We start from the raw sequence: 17,500 nt of genomic DNA, 5'->3' as shown, positions 1-17,500 counted from the left end.
ATATTGGTGGTAACTGCTTAGTAAGTTGCCGTAGGCCAACAACCATTAATTTGGTTTTGTCCGGATTTAAAAGCAATGAATTTCTCGCGCACCATTTGCAAATTTCATGAAGGTCAGCATTTACTGTAGCTATAGCATTGTGTACATTCGAAACTTGAAATTTTAAAAACAACTGGCTATCTACATAACACGAGACTTGACTGTCAGTAACTAAGTTAATCAACCCATCAATATAGGTAGTGAAAAGTACAGGGCCTAGAATAGAACCCTGAGGAACGCCATGTGTTAAAGTTAACATTTGAGAAATGGCGTCTCCATATCGCACCCTTTGAGTCCTATCAGAAAGATAACTAGAAAACCATGAGAGACAGTGTGAGGCAAGGCCTAATCTACGTAACGTACTTAGGAGAATATTATGATTTAAACTATCGAACGCTTTAGACATGTCTAAAAGTACCAGTATAGAAATTGATTTCTCGTCCATAGCTTTTAAAAGTTCATCAGCAACGTAGATAAGGGCAGTCTCTGTGGAATGTAGTTTCCTATTGCCATTTTGGTGAGTGGAGAGTTTATTGTTTACGGAGAAAAAGTCAACAAACTGTTTATGAGCAAGTCTCTCGCACACCTTGGATAAAGTAGGAAGCAAGGAAATTGGTCGATTGCAAGAAGGCTCGTCCGAATTTCTGTCTTTGGGAATCGGGATAACTTCTGCATTTTTCCATGCTTTTGGGAAGACAAAGCTCAAATTAACTGTTAATCAATCTGGTAATTATGGTGGAAGTGGCTGGTTGGCTGTCCTTTAAGATTCTTGCAGATATCTTATCATATCCAGGTGCTTTATTGCAGGGTAGGCTCATAATTACAGATTTCACTTCTCTTTCAGTAACAGACTTAAAGTTGAAGCAATCAGAACAGTCATATGAAGTCGTAAGTTCTTGTTGGGTGACTACTTCACTTCAGTAACGTTTAGTTGTTGCTCCTTTATCAAATGGTTGGCCTTGAGAGCAGTCAATCTTCCAACAGACGTAAAATATCTATTGAATTTGTTGGCAATAGCAACGCGATCTTCTGTATTGCTCAGTGCCTTGGCAGTGTTATTTCGAGACATGCAACGATTTATAGCTTTCCAAATAGCATTAGTGTTTCCTTGGTTGTTAAGGCTTTGTTCTCTCACATATATTTTCTCAGCGTTTCTTAGTTCTTTTTTAACTTCTTGCCTAAAGAATCGGCAGCCATTCCAACAGAGTTTATCATTTGTTCTTATTGCTTTTTTACGCCAATGGTCTCTAGTCTTCATAAGCTGTTTTATTTCTCGCGTTACAAATGGATTCGGTCTGGACTTAATTTTTATCTTCTTCACAGGAGCATGGTCGTTTAGGATTTCTAAGAAGAGCGAATTGAAGACACCCACTTGGTCATCAACGTTGTCAAAAAAAATTAACCATATGCCAAGGGGCATATTCCAAATCTTGGAGAAAGCTTTTCTTATCATAACTGGAATAACTTCTGGTCGTTATGTATGTTGGTTTAATTCTTGGCATCCTAAGCTTCATGACAACCTCAATTAGACTGTGATCACTTATTGAAGATGTCAGGACAGAACAGGAATCTATAAGGTTAGTGCTCGTCGTCATGACAAGGTCGATGAGTGTTTGAGTAAATTCAGTTATTCTTGTAGGCTCGTTAACCAGTTGTACCAGGTTCAAAGTATCGCAGAAATCTGATATGATTCGTGATGGAGTTGTATCATTAAGGAGATCACAGTTTAGGTCTCCGAGAATAATGGTGTCGTAACCTAGATGCAATAATTCAACAAAATTGCAAGTTAACGCCTCAATGCAAGTCATACTAGTATTTGGTGGTCGATAGACAGTACATAGAATAAGTGACTTACACTTTTGAACCTGAACTTTTATTCAAAGCTGTTGGAAGTTATCGTTACTAACAGTGGACAGTTCCTCAAAACAGCTAACTTCAAAAGTGTCTAATAAAAATGCCAAGGCCGCCACCAGATTTGTGATCACCACGATCCTGATGAAGGAATTGAAAGCCAGGTATTTGCATTACGCGACTATCAACTGTGGAATCCAACCAGGTTTCTGATAACGTGAATATGTCAAACTTGTGTTCTTCAATAGTGTGCTGTAATAGAATAAAATGCTCTCTGGATTTCAAGGATCGAATATTCAAATGAGCCATTTTGATGTTCGATTGATTAGCATATTGGTTAATTGCATGCTTGATTCGCTTTCCTTGCGCTCTCTACTACCTGGACCAGTATGTGGATGAATATCCCCACTAAGAATGAGTTGTGAAGTTGAAGGATTAAAGCTGGAAGTTCCATTTGGTGAGTAAAGTAGCCTTCGACCAAAGAAGCGTCGTCTAAATGACACAATAACGATGTCGCTTCTGAAAGGACAACACGGTAAAGTCGTGTATCCACCACATATCACCATTTGACCTAGGTAAAAACTATGCCAAGTTTTTGTCTGTGCCCCCACATCGCTTGTAGAATTGATAAAAAAATCTGTAGCATGACTTAAAATTACAAAAAGGACAAAAAGCCGGGAGCAGACGAGAGCATGTCCATACGCCATGGCGGCAGTATGTATAATAACACTAAACACAGTGTAACAATGACACCAACAGAAGCATCTAATAAAAGAATCAAGGAGTTGTTTACTTTAATCTATATGGTGATATGGAGCAATCATCATACAAACCAAAACTCAGACTAGGTGATAAGGTTAGAATCAGCAAATATAAAAGAAAAACATTTGATAAAGGTTATACACCAACTGACTGACTGAAGGGATATGCACAGTTGATAAAATCCAATAAAATAATCCAATAACTTACAAAATAAAGGATCTTAATGACGAAGAGATACAAGTCAGTTTTTATGAGCCTGAATTATTAAAAGCAAAACAAGATGTATTTAGAATTAATAAAGTTATAAAAAGAGATTTTAAAAAGAAACTAGCTTTGGTAAAATGGGAAGGATATACTGATGATTTTAATTCTGGGATTCCATTGAAGAATTTGACGGTAGGATGAAAAAAATATAAAATTACTTTCTGTATTTATAATATAGCAAATGGATTTATATAATACTGAATTTTGGAAAGATTATTTACCCGATGAAAAATTAGATAAATACGATTTAGAAGATGATTTTATTGATGATAGTGATTGCGAATTTAATGCAAACGAAAGTAATTGTACTTATCAAACAGAAACAGAAACTGAATCTGAATCTGATATTGATACTGAATAAGATATAAAAATATTTTCTTTTATTAATATATATGATGAATAATAAATTTAATAATGAATTTGTGTTTAATTTAATGTCTTTAGTTAATAAAATGCCTAAATCTAACAATGAATCAAACAATGATTATATTAATAGGCAAAAAGAATTCATTTTGTTTTTATTCCAAAGATTTACTTATGAAAATTATGATATAAAAATATTTATATAGTTTAATTATATAAATGAAAAATATAAGACAAATCATTTCATTGCTACATCCATGTTGTTTAACATATGCACGAAATTAAAAAAGGATAAAGAAAAAGAAAAAAAAGGAAAAATTAAGTTTTTAAAAAAAGTTGAAATAATACCAAATTTAAAAAAAAGTTATAAAAATATTTTCTCAGTATATAATATAAATGAAAAAAGTACAAATGATAAATTTAAAGATAATTTTAAAGATGATTTTCAACTTCTACCTATTTTAAATCCTATTTTTAATTATATTTTAGAAAAGAAATTTGATGAATTTAAAAAAGAAAATGAATTAAATTTGATATTTATGACGAACCATATTTTAACTTTGAAAACAAATCTCTTTATCTTGCTAATAAAAAGTCATTAAATCAAATTTTAGATACAATTATAATGTCAATTATAACATTATTTTGGATCAAAAGCATATTAATATTAGTTTAATTCAAAAGAATGAAAAATAAATAAATTATCATTTAAACATATAGTATTATAACAAATTATAAAATGGAAGATTTAGAAAAAGAATTAACTTTTGGATTAGAAAATGATCCTGATATAAAAAATGTAACTGCTTTTGAAATTGCAAATGGAAAAGAGAAAAACATACATGGTAATACAAAATATTTTAATGATGAAGATCGGACGAGAAGCTATAAAAGAATAAAAAAATAGATATATGAAATAAAAGACATGGGCTTGTTTAACATGTAATAAAACTTTTCTTCTTAAAAATAAATTGAGTCATTTACAAACCAAAATTCCTAAAAATAAAGGAAAAGATATAGAATAATGTATACCTATAATATATGACAAAATTTGAAAAGGAAATGAATCAAAAATTAATTCAATTACTTTCATTAGAAACAGGCATAGACAAAGACAATATTTATATTAAAAAACATTGTTAAAAAGTTTTTTTAATGAAGATTATAAAAAAGAATCTAAAACAAAATTTACTTGTGATATTTGTAATAAAACATACTTGCTTAAAAGTAAATCAAAACATCTTCAAAGCAAAACAATATAGGATAATATTTTTGTTAAATTAAAGGTTGCAATAAATTTTAATCGGTTTATTTGAATTTTTTATTATTTGTCTTGGCTTAAAGATATATAGATTACTACTATTATAAAATTACGAAAACGAAAATTTTTGAAAATGAACAAAGTAGAATTTGAAAAACTTTCAAAATCACAACTAATAAGTTTAATTTTACGACAAAATAAAAAAAATTATAAAAAAACTAAAACTTACACCTCGTCTCGGTTCAAAATTATGAAGAAAATATAATTGAACCTCCTTTACAATTTAGAGATGATTATCAACCAATTCCTACTCCAAGAACTAAAAAAAATGTTGTTAAACAAAGGTTTAAACAAAGGTTTAAAAGCCTACACAAAGTCATATGAAATAAACGTTAAAAACAATAAAGTTCCTTTAATTCAACTACAAAACACAAGAAAGGATATTGAAACACATATTAATAAAATTTTAAATGAAATGAAAGGACTAAAATTTGTTGAAACATTGAAGGTAACATTTGAAAAGCAAACAGGTCGTAAAGAAAAAACAATCAAAACAGCTCATTTGAACAGTATTGCACATACAATAATAAACAATACTCAAATTGAACAACCTTTAAAATTATCAAAACAACAAACATTAAATAAAGTAGCTCAATGGATTTCTGAAGGTTCAGCTTGGCAAATAAAATCAGTTGATAATCATTACCTTAATGTTATGCTAATTATGCCAGTAACGATGGAAGGTACATAAAACGTGACAATGTGAGAATTAAAAGAACAGTTTTAAATTTACGTAATTCTGTTGTTACTGGCATAATTAGCACTTTTTCCAACTTATAAATTCAACTTAACGCTTTGTACATTATCAACTGAAGATGACAGAAGTTTCTGTCCAAACATGTCTTGTAATTTCAAAAGTTTAGTCGTTCTCTTTAAATTTGTGGCTTGCCTGCTGATATCAAGAATGAAATTACCTAAGGAATTACAAAATCCAAAAAAAAAATTGATTAGTTTACGAAATAAAGATATAATATAATAATGATAAATGCTTTCTTTGGTGTCACATACATCATTTGAATGCACAACAAAATAATTCGCATAGAATAACATTAAATGACCGAGAATTTGTATCGAAATAAAATTGTGATAAAACAAATTTTCCAGTAAAACTAAATCAAGTAAATAAAATTGAAAAACAAAAAAGTATTTCAGTCAATGTTTTTGGTTATGAAGATAAAAAACCATTTCCATCATATATTTCAAAAGAAAAATATGATGTTTGTATGAATTTATCATTAATTACTGAAGAAACCAAATCACATTATGTATTAATGAAAGATTTTAATAAATTTGTTTCATCAAACAAAACACAAGGAAAGAAAACACTTTTGTACGTATTGTTTACAATGCTTTAGCTCTGAACAAATTTTAACTAATCATAAAGAAAATTAATGGTTTCAATTAATGGTAAACAATCTATTAAAATACCTAATAAAGGTTCAAGAGTAAAATTTATGTATTTTCGTAAACAATTAGCAGTACCATTCGTTATAAATAGCGATTTTGAAGGTTCGACTGAAAAAGTTCAAGGTTGTAAACCAAATGATAATAAATTATATACTGAAGCTTATCAAAAGCATACTGACTGTTCATATGGTTAGAAGGTCGTATGTTGTTACGATGATAAATATACTAAACCAGTTCAGATTTATAGAGGTGAAAATGCTGCTTACAAATTTATGGAAAAAACGCTTGATGAAGTTAAATATTAAAAACAAATTTAACAAGCCATTGAAAGTGACAAAAGAAGATGAAGTAAAATTTTAACAAGCTGACATTTGGGTAATAGATCATTGCCATATCTCTGGAAAGTTCAGAGGTAGTTCACATCAATCTTGTAATCTTAATTTTCAATTAACAAATAAAATATCAGTTGTATTTCACAATTTACGTGGTTATGACAGTTCATTCACAATGCAAAATATTTGTGAAATAGCTAAACAACACACTTACAAAAACAAAAAAAAAGGAGAAGAATGTCAAATCAATATTAATGCAATACCAAATAATATGGAAAAATATATGGCATTCACGCTTGGAAATCATTTAACATTTATTGATAGCTTTCGATTTATGAGTTCAAGTCTTGATAAACTAGTTAATAATCTTCCTGATGAAGCTTTTAAATACACAAAAGAAGAATTCAAAAATAATTTTTCAACTTATGAAACAAAAAGGTATATACATGTACCCATATGATTTTATGGATAGCTTTGATAAATTTAATAAAACTCAATTACCATCAAAACATTTTGCAGCATTTTAAATGATGAAAATATATCAGATGATTAATACAATTATGCTCAAAATGTATGGAATACTTTTCATTTGAAAAATATTGGTCAATATCACGACTTATGTATTAAATCAGATATTCTTTTATTGTCTGATGTTTTTGAAAATTTTAGAAAAACTTGTTGAAAATAATACAAATTAGATCCTTGTCATTACTTTAGCAGTCCAGGTTTATCTTGGGATGCTATATTAAAAATTACTGATATTAAATTAGAGCTAATGACTGATATTGATATGTATCAATTTATTGAAAGAGCATTAAAAGGTGGAATTAGTTATATTGCTAACAGATAGTCAAAATTCATTACCCTCGTCATCAACATCTGTTGAATACCAACCTTTAGAGATACCAACATTAGCGTCGGCACAAAAAACAGCACCTGCATAAGTTCCCCTATAGTAGTAATACCAACGCCTATCCATTGTCTCAGATGTGCACTGCGAAAGTTCTGATTCCGTTCCATTACAGGTCATTCTTGACATCAGAAGAGGGCCCATCCCTTTACCAAAGACAGATGTTTCAAAAACTTGTTGTGCCCTAGAATATCCCAGCTGGTGGCATATCACGTGACCCACACGAATGCCCATACGATAACCAGCTATGCCACCCCAGACGCCATAGTAAGACATCTCGATTGTGCCGGCGAATGGAAGATTGGATCCTGTAAAGCGTACTTGAAAATCTAAAAAAAAGGCAATTCAAGCTATCAGTCAAACCAATCGATTGAAGCAGATAACACGGTTGGTGATTGCTGTAGAACAAAGCGACCGCAAAAGCCTCTCACCGCATCGATCTTTTTCTACCCCAAAACAATAGGCGTTTTGCTTCTTAGTGATGACATGGTCAATCTCGTTCCCAGAGTTCTTGGGCTTCTTGGCCAGTGGATGAGCGCCCGGAGAGACTCTGGGATAATTGACTTGAACTATATCTTTGATTGGCCGCTTGCTAAACAATGGCAGTCCGACAGGAAGTGGGTAAGTAATTCGGAAGCCCCATAATTTGGAGGGAGATTCAAAATCTAAAAGTATTTTCAGTGCTGTTTGATTTTTTCTACCTCAGAAATATATAAATTACAAAAATAATAAAACGACGAGGTTTGAATTATGTCTTATACCGCACGGGAATTTTCCCACACTGCTAAAAGGTGATTACTGTTGCTGTTGCAAAAGTACCATGGGAAAACATTACATTACAATCCGTGGAATAAGGTCTTGTCGAAGTCATTCAGAATTATGGAAACATCAAATTGTAGTAGAAGAGGACATTTGTGTCGTTTCGACAAAAAAATTGTCGATCGTGTTGCTTCTGAACCATGGAATGTACGCTGAAACACTAAAAATACTCTAATCGAAAGCATCAGAGGTTTCATCTTCACTTGCTCTTACAGCAAGTCAATGACCATTTCTCCATTTTTTTTGTGTAAGGCTAAAATTCTTGTTTCTCGAACAATTTCAACCCGCCATTTCTACTGTTTACGGTTTTCTCTTTTCTGTTTCCTTTTAAACTCAAGCATACGTAATAAGACCGGGACCAACGTTTTCTGGGAAAATGGAGTCGATTATCCCAGAGTCTCTCCGGGCGCTAACCCGCTGGCCAAAAAGCCCGAGGACTCTGGGTACGAGATTGTCACATGGAACAAAAAACGCCATATTGGAACGCAAAGAGTCCACTGGGACATCTAAAACAAGGGAAGTTTAAATTAAGATGTTTTATTTTAAATGTCCCAGTGCAAAATACAACACTGGATAACGTCTGGAGAAATCGAAAAACTGTAACTGCCCTGAGCAGGATTTAAGCCCACGTCCCCCTGATCACCAGTCAGGTGTGATGACCACCACACTATCAGGACAGCCATGCCGGCAACATGGCTGATTAATCACTTAAAGTGTGGCATTTTCCGTGGTACTCCCTAAGGGCCAGTTTTTCTACGTGATAACGCTGGATCAACATGCGATTCTCATGTGATTCACAGGCGGACAGGGGTAATTGATGTAAATCGTCAGCTAAGTAGGTCCCTTGAGCCAACAAGTTTTTCGATTTCTCCAGAGGTTGTCTAGTGTTGGGTTTCCATTAAGTCTCTTTATAAACTTCTCCTCAACTTGGACTGTGAATCCATTTGCGATCCACCTTGGAGGTGATACGCTGTTGGCTCAAGGGACCTACTTAAGGTGGCTGTAACCAGTTTCACCACTTTTAGAGACCTTCTTATTCGATGGGCTACTATACTGTATCCCGTAACAGCAATGTTATGGTACCATATGAAACACCAATTATTGCTTAACAAAATGGTCTCACTATTGTGGCGTAATAGATTACCACGGCAACATGATTTTTACTTGTTTATATCTCAAAAATGAACTTGGCGACCCCCATTTTTTATTGTAAATAGTAATTAGCAATTTCAGATAAAACTATCAGCAAATTTTATAACAATTCTTGGAAACCAATTCAGAGCTGCCTTAACTTTTCCAAACAAAGTAACAGTCCATAGGCATAAAAGTTCCTTCGACTTCATTCAAAGGAGGGGAAGGCAAATAAGGTTATCAATTTGGGCTAGAAAGAAGGGTAATGTGCCTAATTAAACTTTAGATCCTCTGAGGTCACTTCACTTATATTCCAAAGATCAGCTAAACCGGACATAGTGATGGCATGCTGCCTTAACACTGATGGAATTACCCATTGCCTGATGTATAATTTTTTCTGGTTTCCAGGTCTTAGTTTCAACTTGTCACATAACAAAGAGATTGGCTGTTCAAGGCATAACATGCATTCAGGCAAGAGGATAGAGTCAATTTTCTCATCACCCAATGAAACCTTTGTCAATTTTTTCATGTGCAATTTGAAGACAGATGTACTTTGTCTGGTGACCATCCGGTTTTCATAAGATCAGCTGTATATAAGTATATAGATATTTTAACTTAAATAGATATATTTACCCATGGTGGAAAGATTCTGCCGTTTTCACTTCAGGATTCCAATTTTACTGCGCCGTAAAACTTCACACAAACCAAGTCGAATAACCCGCGGCCTAGCGAGAGCGAGGTATGAGGCTCATCCTGAGACGTCGTTATTGCTTTACATTACTTAAAAAAAACTGGAATGCAAAACAGCTTGTGACATAATCTCAGGAATAGACCCATGGCTCTCACCACCTCGGCCACGGGACAAACGAATCACAAGCCTTTCAAAGCGAAATACATGTTTTCGGTGCTAAAATTCGACTTTTACGGAATAAACATTTTGAGGTTAGGGACACTTTAAGGCATTTCGAAAAAACACAGGTACTTGCCACTCATGTTAATTTCTTAACACTTGATAATGCTGACATAAAATCATCCAGGTTACTTTTTTCTTAACACCTTTTGATTTTCTTTTTTGTATATTTAACCAAATTGCCTCGACAGGTAGCCAGGTAGGGCAGCAGAAACGTGATGTCTATGATTGACACACTTGGAAGAAGGAAAGTATTCATTTAAGAACGGAAACAAATTAAAACAAAATTAATGTCAAAGACCTTTACAAAAGTGTTGCATTTCAAATGTTTCGCTTGCACTAACTGAATGACTCTTTGCTATCTCTAGTTTATGACTCACCTTTTATTTGAGAAACGTTTGGCTTACACACCACACTTAGATCTTGATAACGGTCGTTCCGACGAAGTAGAGGTTGTGAAAAAAAAACGCAATCCATTACATTTCTTTCATTACCCAAGCAAAAAATGTCATGAGAAGAAAACCATTGAGGAATAATATCCAGTCCATTACTTGAAAATCCTGTCCAAAGAATACTGTCGTTAAAACCAAGCTGCCTACATATTACCGACAGTGTTTTATACGAGCCAAATCGGTGAAACGAGAATAAACGGGACAGGGAAATTGATCCCCAAACCCCTTGTATTCGAATCTCCACTCTGCCAGCATGAGACACATGATAATAGAAATATAATTAATGCATAGTTTGTATTAAAGAATACACGCTATTCTGAATAAAGCTCAAATAAGAGCCCATTTGATCAAACTCCTGGGCAGCTAGAAAAACCTGCAATCCGATTCTTAGCATTAATGTCTCAGGTGCGGAGGAATGAAATGTACTATTCTTTCTTATCCAAAGAAAAGCATGCAGACTGGGGGACTGTTTTTGGATATGCTCACTCTATTTTTTTCCTACGTTACATGAGTGAGATAAAATAGGTTGACATTTAGAAGAAAGCTTGCAGCTGCGACCACTGTAAAGCAAAAGGAGCCCTCACGGCTAAGGCAATGAGAGATACAATCGGTATTAGTGGAACCAGATGGTGTGAATTGCGAAGATATGCGCTTAGTGGTAGACCATCCCCACTGGACCTAAGGGTCCTGAGGTCAGCTGACTTTGCAAGCGGCTGCTACTTGGTTTGTACCCTGCTGAGGCTTAAAAGTAAACCCTTTACCTCGAAGGATAAGGTATGATACACAGGCGGTAGAGAGCAATATGTGTAGAAGCCAGTCTTGTGCTCCCGAAAACTGGACTAGCTAGGTTCCGACTACCCTGTTGAGGATTGTTCCTTTATAGGGTTCTACGTTCTAGCTCCTAACTGATACCAGTCTTGAACGTTTTAAGCAACAAGACGCAACTGCAGCCGTGTCTTACTTCATCTAACAGCCAATCATCACAATTTTTTTTCCAAGCTAAGTTAATGAAATTCAATCACTGAAGATAAAGTAAAATCTTACATTGACAGTTTGCAATGGATTAACATATCATTAAGAGAAAAGCACGTATTGCTTTGCGAAACATTGTTATTAACATGAAAGAACAAAACTGGAAAAGCAACGGTGATAGTTGGAAGGCAAACTGCTAACACACCAGAATTTGCGTTAACTCAAACAGTTGAATAAAACAGGATGAGAGAATTCTCCATCTGTTGGCTTGGGCTTTTCCACTTTCATGGTATGTTACTTCTAAACTTAGTAAGATTGTTGGAATAATCGCCCACTTTTTTTTGTTTTTTGTTTTACTTTTTTATATTTTTTTAAATACACTTTATTAATTTTCAAAACAGAACGTACAGTGAAGGGCTACATTTAGATACAAACGATTTACCTACAATAAATAGACTTTACAATTATAATCCGCAATTATACCTACATACAATTCATACCTACATACATACATACATATACATACAAATCCTTAAATTATAATTATAAAATAATGACTTATACAGTACATACATTCAAAAAAATGTACATAAGTTACACCCACTTGAGCACTATACACTTTACTCAAAATTTGTCAGCCCTTGTTGTTTCCCTATTTAGCAAATGGTTTGATTCCCAATCCCCAGGGTCTAGCTGCTTAATCACACTTGAATAAACTGTTACTACTTCAAAAACGCTTTCTGCGCTTTAGGAACTTTTCTAAGCCTAGAACTAATGCTGTTTCTCTACTTATATCTTCTAAAATCTAACCGAAAAATATGCCCTGTTTTGAGACTTGTCCACTTTAATTTATGACATCTTTAACAAATCTGCTCTCAAAAAAGTTGTAGATTATTTAAATAGTCAAGTTTGATCCTATAAAACTAGGTCTTCTTCTTCTGGTAATTTTTATACTCAATATTCCTGACTTCACCATGTTACATGTTTCGGGACCAAAGTTTGTAATTTTCTGCCACCCCAAGTCAGCCAAAAGCCAAAAAAAAAAAAAAAATTTAAGAAGAAACCACGAAAGATGATTTTTGCTATTTTTCATGCCGAGGACACTTGTGTTAAAGGGCAGCTCCAATGTTTTAACAAAAGTCCCCTAAAATGTTCTATGTATGTTTATTAGAAGATCTGTGACATAAAAGTGCATTACCCGGTGAAATAATTTGTTATCGTCTTCCAGAGATCGGTCTCATCGCTTCCTGCTGGGTACTGATAACGTTTCGTGGTTGCTTCGCTTCAAGTCTCCTTGCCTTGTTTATGTTGTGTTATAGTTTAGGAGAAGATACAGATTTTTCCTTCAGGCGATCAGTTGGAACCAGAATACTCATCAAGCAAAAGAAGAGAAAATCAAAGCGAAGAAGAAGAAGAAGAAAGCAATTCTTTGCTTACAAATTTAGGCATTCACGATCGCCTTTCGGCCTTTGTGATCGATGCCCTGTTATGCCGACTGGGGTGGAATCGTCCTTCAGATACCTTGAATCGACGCACGTCTATCAACTTTCTGAAAAGCATGGAAACTCATGCTACTATCTTTTCTGGTTTTCGCTTGCTTTCCTCTATAACGGAAGAGATTTTGACTCAAAGTTCCCGCGAACCGGACAGCAAAGCAACCACGAAACGTCATCAGTACTCACCTTGCATTGCGCGAAAACTAAGATGGCGGCACCCGAAAGCGTCGAGGCCGATCTTTGGAAGGCGATAAAAAAAATATTTCACCAGGTAATGCATTTTTTTTGTAACAGATCTTCTGACAAGTACAATTGGAACATTTTAGGTAACATTTGTTAAAAAAGTGGAGGTTCCCTTTAAAGCACACACCCTTCTCTTAAAGACTGAAAAATATCTGGTGTGCCCGTGAACCCCCCCCCCCCTCCCACTTAAGTTAAGGCACCCACCCTCCTCCTCCAGGAACTTAATTCAAGTATGCAGCTATTTTGTAGGCTTGTCCCTCCCCCGCACTCACTTCTCATCCGAAAAATTGTCTGTTTATTCTTTTTTGGGTTTCTTTTTTTTTTTTTGGTTTTTGTCTTTGTTTTGCTTTGTTTTGTTTTGTTTTTTACTACTACTACTACTACTACTACTATTATTATTATTATTATTATTATTATTATTATTATTATTTTAAAGGGAAAAAAAAGAAACAAACTAGTGAACAGAAATAGAGAGTACAGTAAATTACAGGTATATGATAGCTAAATACAACATGTCTGAAAAGTGCATTGATATCTTATATTACGGTAAGGCAGAACTGTTACAAGTATATTTATTTGTACATATGTCTACTTGTTTGATTGTCGCTCAATGTGAAAGGGGGAAAAGGGATACTGCAAGACTAAGATTTCTGTCTTACTTTACTTTAAAAGTTCTGTCAGAGGATCCCATTTCTTATTCCCCTTGGTGTAAGTGTACGATTGAAACTTAAATTGAGAAGACAGAAGGGGAAGAACACCGTTAATGTTTGAAGGGGTTTCCCTCACTTTACAGCACCATATGAAGAGCTTGGCAATTAGGAAACAAAAATTGATTAAGACATTATGATGTGAAGAGCTTTCTGGTTTCAATCCTAATAAGACAGTCATACTCTTTTGGTAAATATCTTGGATATTTAGTGCGCTCGACTCCGGATCGAGTGGTCCGGGTTCGGGGCCTGGCCGGGGACATTGTGTTGTGTTCTGGGCTCTCTCCACCCAGGTGTATAAATGGGTACCGTAATGCTGGGGGTAACCCTGCGATGGACTGGCATCCCATCCAGGGGGGAGTAGAAATATTCCTAGTCGATTCATGCTTAAGAAACCGCAGATAAGCGCCGGCCTGATGGGCCTTCTAGGCTCGTAAGCAGACTTTACCTTTACCTTACTCTTTTGGTAAATATCTTGGATGATGGCTTTCTATTTCATACACAGTATTAAATCATCCCAAAAAAAGAGGATTCTTTTTTACCCAAGCTAATTTAAGGGATTTATTGTACGAACAGATGTCGATCATTTTGAGCCCTCCTTTATCATAACTGTTCATTACGTTTAATGTTATCTCCTCTGTTATTCCATACAAAATCATAAAATATTTGATTTATCTATTTGAGAAATCTCTCGAATTCGTCAGTTTGCAGTTGCGCTAATATATAGGGTACATGGAAAGCAGCTAAACTCTTAAGAACAACAATTTTTCCTATGAGTGTTAATCGTCTAGGTTTCCAGCTATTTAAAACAATTCGAATTTTTCCATTTTTTCATCATAATTGGTTCTCACTTTCACTAAAAACCAGGGTGGATGCCGACATGACAAACCAGTAATTACCCTGGGTGTGAAACTAAATTACCTGTAACTCGTTGTAATACGTAATAGTAGTTATTTTATGGTAGCTGCTCACTGCTTTCTTGACTCTCTTTTGCTCTATTGCTTTTGTTTCGTGCACAATAACTAAATCCATATATTCTTTTTGCTTTATAGGTATTTTTCACTCCCTTATTTACACCTTTTAGTTATTAACGGTATTTAAGAAACTCAGCGAAAATGACGAATGATTTAAGAGAGCAACGAGCCTCAATAAGCCCTGCTACCTGCGGGTTGCCCAGGAATATTACTGTCATGTATCCAAGAATTAACAAAATGTTGTTGTTGTTGTTGTTGAGCAGTGCCCAAATTTGAGATCCCTTATTATATCTGAGGAAAAAAATGAACGACGTTCTGCCAAATGAGCACAAAAGGTAATTCAGTAAAAGCAAACTAATCCACCTATCCTCCTAGCTGGATAATGATCCAGCTGGGAAGGCAGATGGAAACAGCGGAGGTATTCCGAAAAAAAGGAAATAAAGGAGGGTCACCTCCTAACAGACGTAAGCAAAAGAGATTGATCCTTCTCGCGGAGAGATTGATTGCAGGCTGCCTATAAGTACCAAGCTAGCGTTAGATAAGGGAGGAGAAAAAGGAAGAAAGCCTCGTTATGTATAATCGTCATCCTGGGGAAGGTGAATGATGGGCAAGCAACTTTATTTGCTATTTTGGAGATTTCAAGACGGCTTTTCAGGGCATAGAAACAACAATACTGGTGATAAAGAGATGGCATGGTATTCCACCAAAGATCTCTAACCTGTGCATGAAAGCACTACATTATGAATTCGATGGTGAAACAAGAACTAAATGATCTTTAAAATTACGACGGGTGTCATTCAAGGGTGCACTGACATCTTGGGTTTTCTTTTACGGCTCGTCCAGCGTCAATGTAGATACCAAAGCATACTGTGAAAGATGATGGAACCATGCTGAGGCTGAACTTTACATCAAAACTCAAGGACCTCAACCTCGCCGACGACTTGGCTTTGATTCCGTCAACTAAAAGGCAAAATGAAAAGCAACAGAAGGGTGCACTGACATCTTGGGTTTTCTTTTACGGCTCGTCCGGCGTCAAAGTAGATAGCAAGGCATACTGTGAAAGATGATGGAACCATGCTGAGGCTGAAGTTTACATCAAACCTCAAGGACCTCAACCTTGCCGACGACTTGGCTTTCATTCCGTTAACAAAAAGGCAAAATGAAAAACAACAGAGCTGCAGATAATGCAGAAAGAAGAGGTCTTTGGGTTAACGTGAACTCATGCACATGGATGCAAGGACGAATAGAGCTACCACAGTGACGGTAATAGTCATTTACAGCAGGGTATTTTGCTGAATTACAAGAGCGGCTCAGAATCACAATACCAATCGCAAAAACAGATATAAATATAATCGTTATTGTTGAATACTGTATATTAAATACGCAACTGATATGCAACACTTTCTCTTGGTATACTTAACAGTTATTCCATGAGCTTGCGTTGGATATGAGATGGTATACGGCCAACGAGGCGCGTATCGCAGAGTTAGCTATAACCAGTCTCATATCCAAAAAGCGCGAATAGAGTAATTCTTTTCATAAATTTTAATGAATTCTGAACGTTCGGACACTTGGAAACTGAAAATTTGGGAACTTTTCAGCTAGGCAACACTTGACACAATCAGTTACCATACTGTATATGAGCTGATAACCCCGATTGGGTGACCCGATAAGGAAGCGAGAAACGCAATAGCCGCGGTCTAAAAGTTAATAATATGGAATACCCTACGAGTCACTTGCATTTTCGAGGTATACATAGGGCCCTTAAGTGAGTCTGCATACCGAGAAAAAACAAGTGACAAGTGGAATATTTCTTGGTATTCCATTAGAAAGCGTTGCATAAGAATATTCGATGACATGTAGAGTTCACGATTGTGACAACGTTTTTTAAACTCGAAAATTGGTTACTAATACACTTATTTATTTTTTACAATACATGTAAAATGTTTTTCAACTAAAGATCCTGTCACAACGCCCCCCCCCCCCCCCCCCTCCCCCACACACAAAAAGAAAAAAACACGTGAAATTCAATTATCCCAGTCAAAGCCGCTTGCAAAATTTGTACTGAGTTTGAAACTGAGTTATTGTGAAGAAAATTTAAAATTCCTCCTTGGAAAAGTCCTTTTTAGTTATAAAGAATTGCATAACTTGGACTGAGTTTGAAGTGCAAAAACAGAGAAATATAATGTATAACGTTAACATGAGGTGATTCTTTTTCACACAAAAAACACAGTCAAACCGGCTGCAACGGTACCTGGCTCCTACTAGTGTCGATGACTATAGCAATATGTAACGAAGTCTTTTCAATTTTCGTTGTATGCCAATTGACTGGTCTTTCCTTTAAGAAGTTTTGGGTGAAAGGTCCACTGACGACTTTTACATGTGCGACGAAAGTTTGTTGGTGGAGAAATGCAGTTGAGAGAGAGATAGATGTTTTATGTTATTCCTGTCCATGGCCCATAAATGCAGCTAGTATTCCAATTAAAATTCGGGGCATTTCCCTACTGGTGTTTATTGCTAGCAATTTTGTGATAATCCCGTTTCTTT

At 35.0% G+C, this 17,500-nt stretch overlaps 1 protein-coding gene across 3 annotated transcripts in view; it reads right to left on the bottom strand.

Moving 5' to 3' along the window:
- Positions 1 to 17,500, bottom strand: part of LOC138007421 (scavenger receptor cysteine-rich domain superfamily protein-like) — a 127,721-nt gene that overhangs the window by 35,856 nt on the left and 74,365 nt on the right. For all 3 annotated transcript variants that reach the window (XM_068854319.1, XM_068854318.1, XM_068854317.1), the window contains one exon: positions 7,234 to 7,578. In XM_068854319.1, the coding sequence (XP_068710420.1) occupies positions 7,234 to 7,578 (345 nt within the window). The remainder of the gene's footprint in view (positions 1 to 7,233; positions 7,579 to 17,500) is intronic.

This window comes from Montipora foliosa, chromosome 6, assembly GCF_036669935.1.
Source record: "Montipora foliosa isolate CH-2021 chromosome 6, ASM3666993v2, whole genome shotgun sequence".
NCBI lineage: Eukaryota > Metazoa > Cnidaria > Anthozoa > Scleractinia > Acroporidae > Montipora > Montipora foliosa.
Note: the sequence above shows the minus strand (reverse complement) of the source record. Positions and strands in the feature narration are given on the sequence as shown.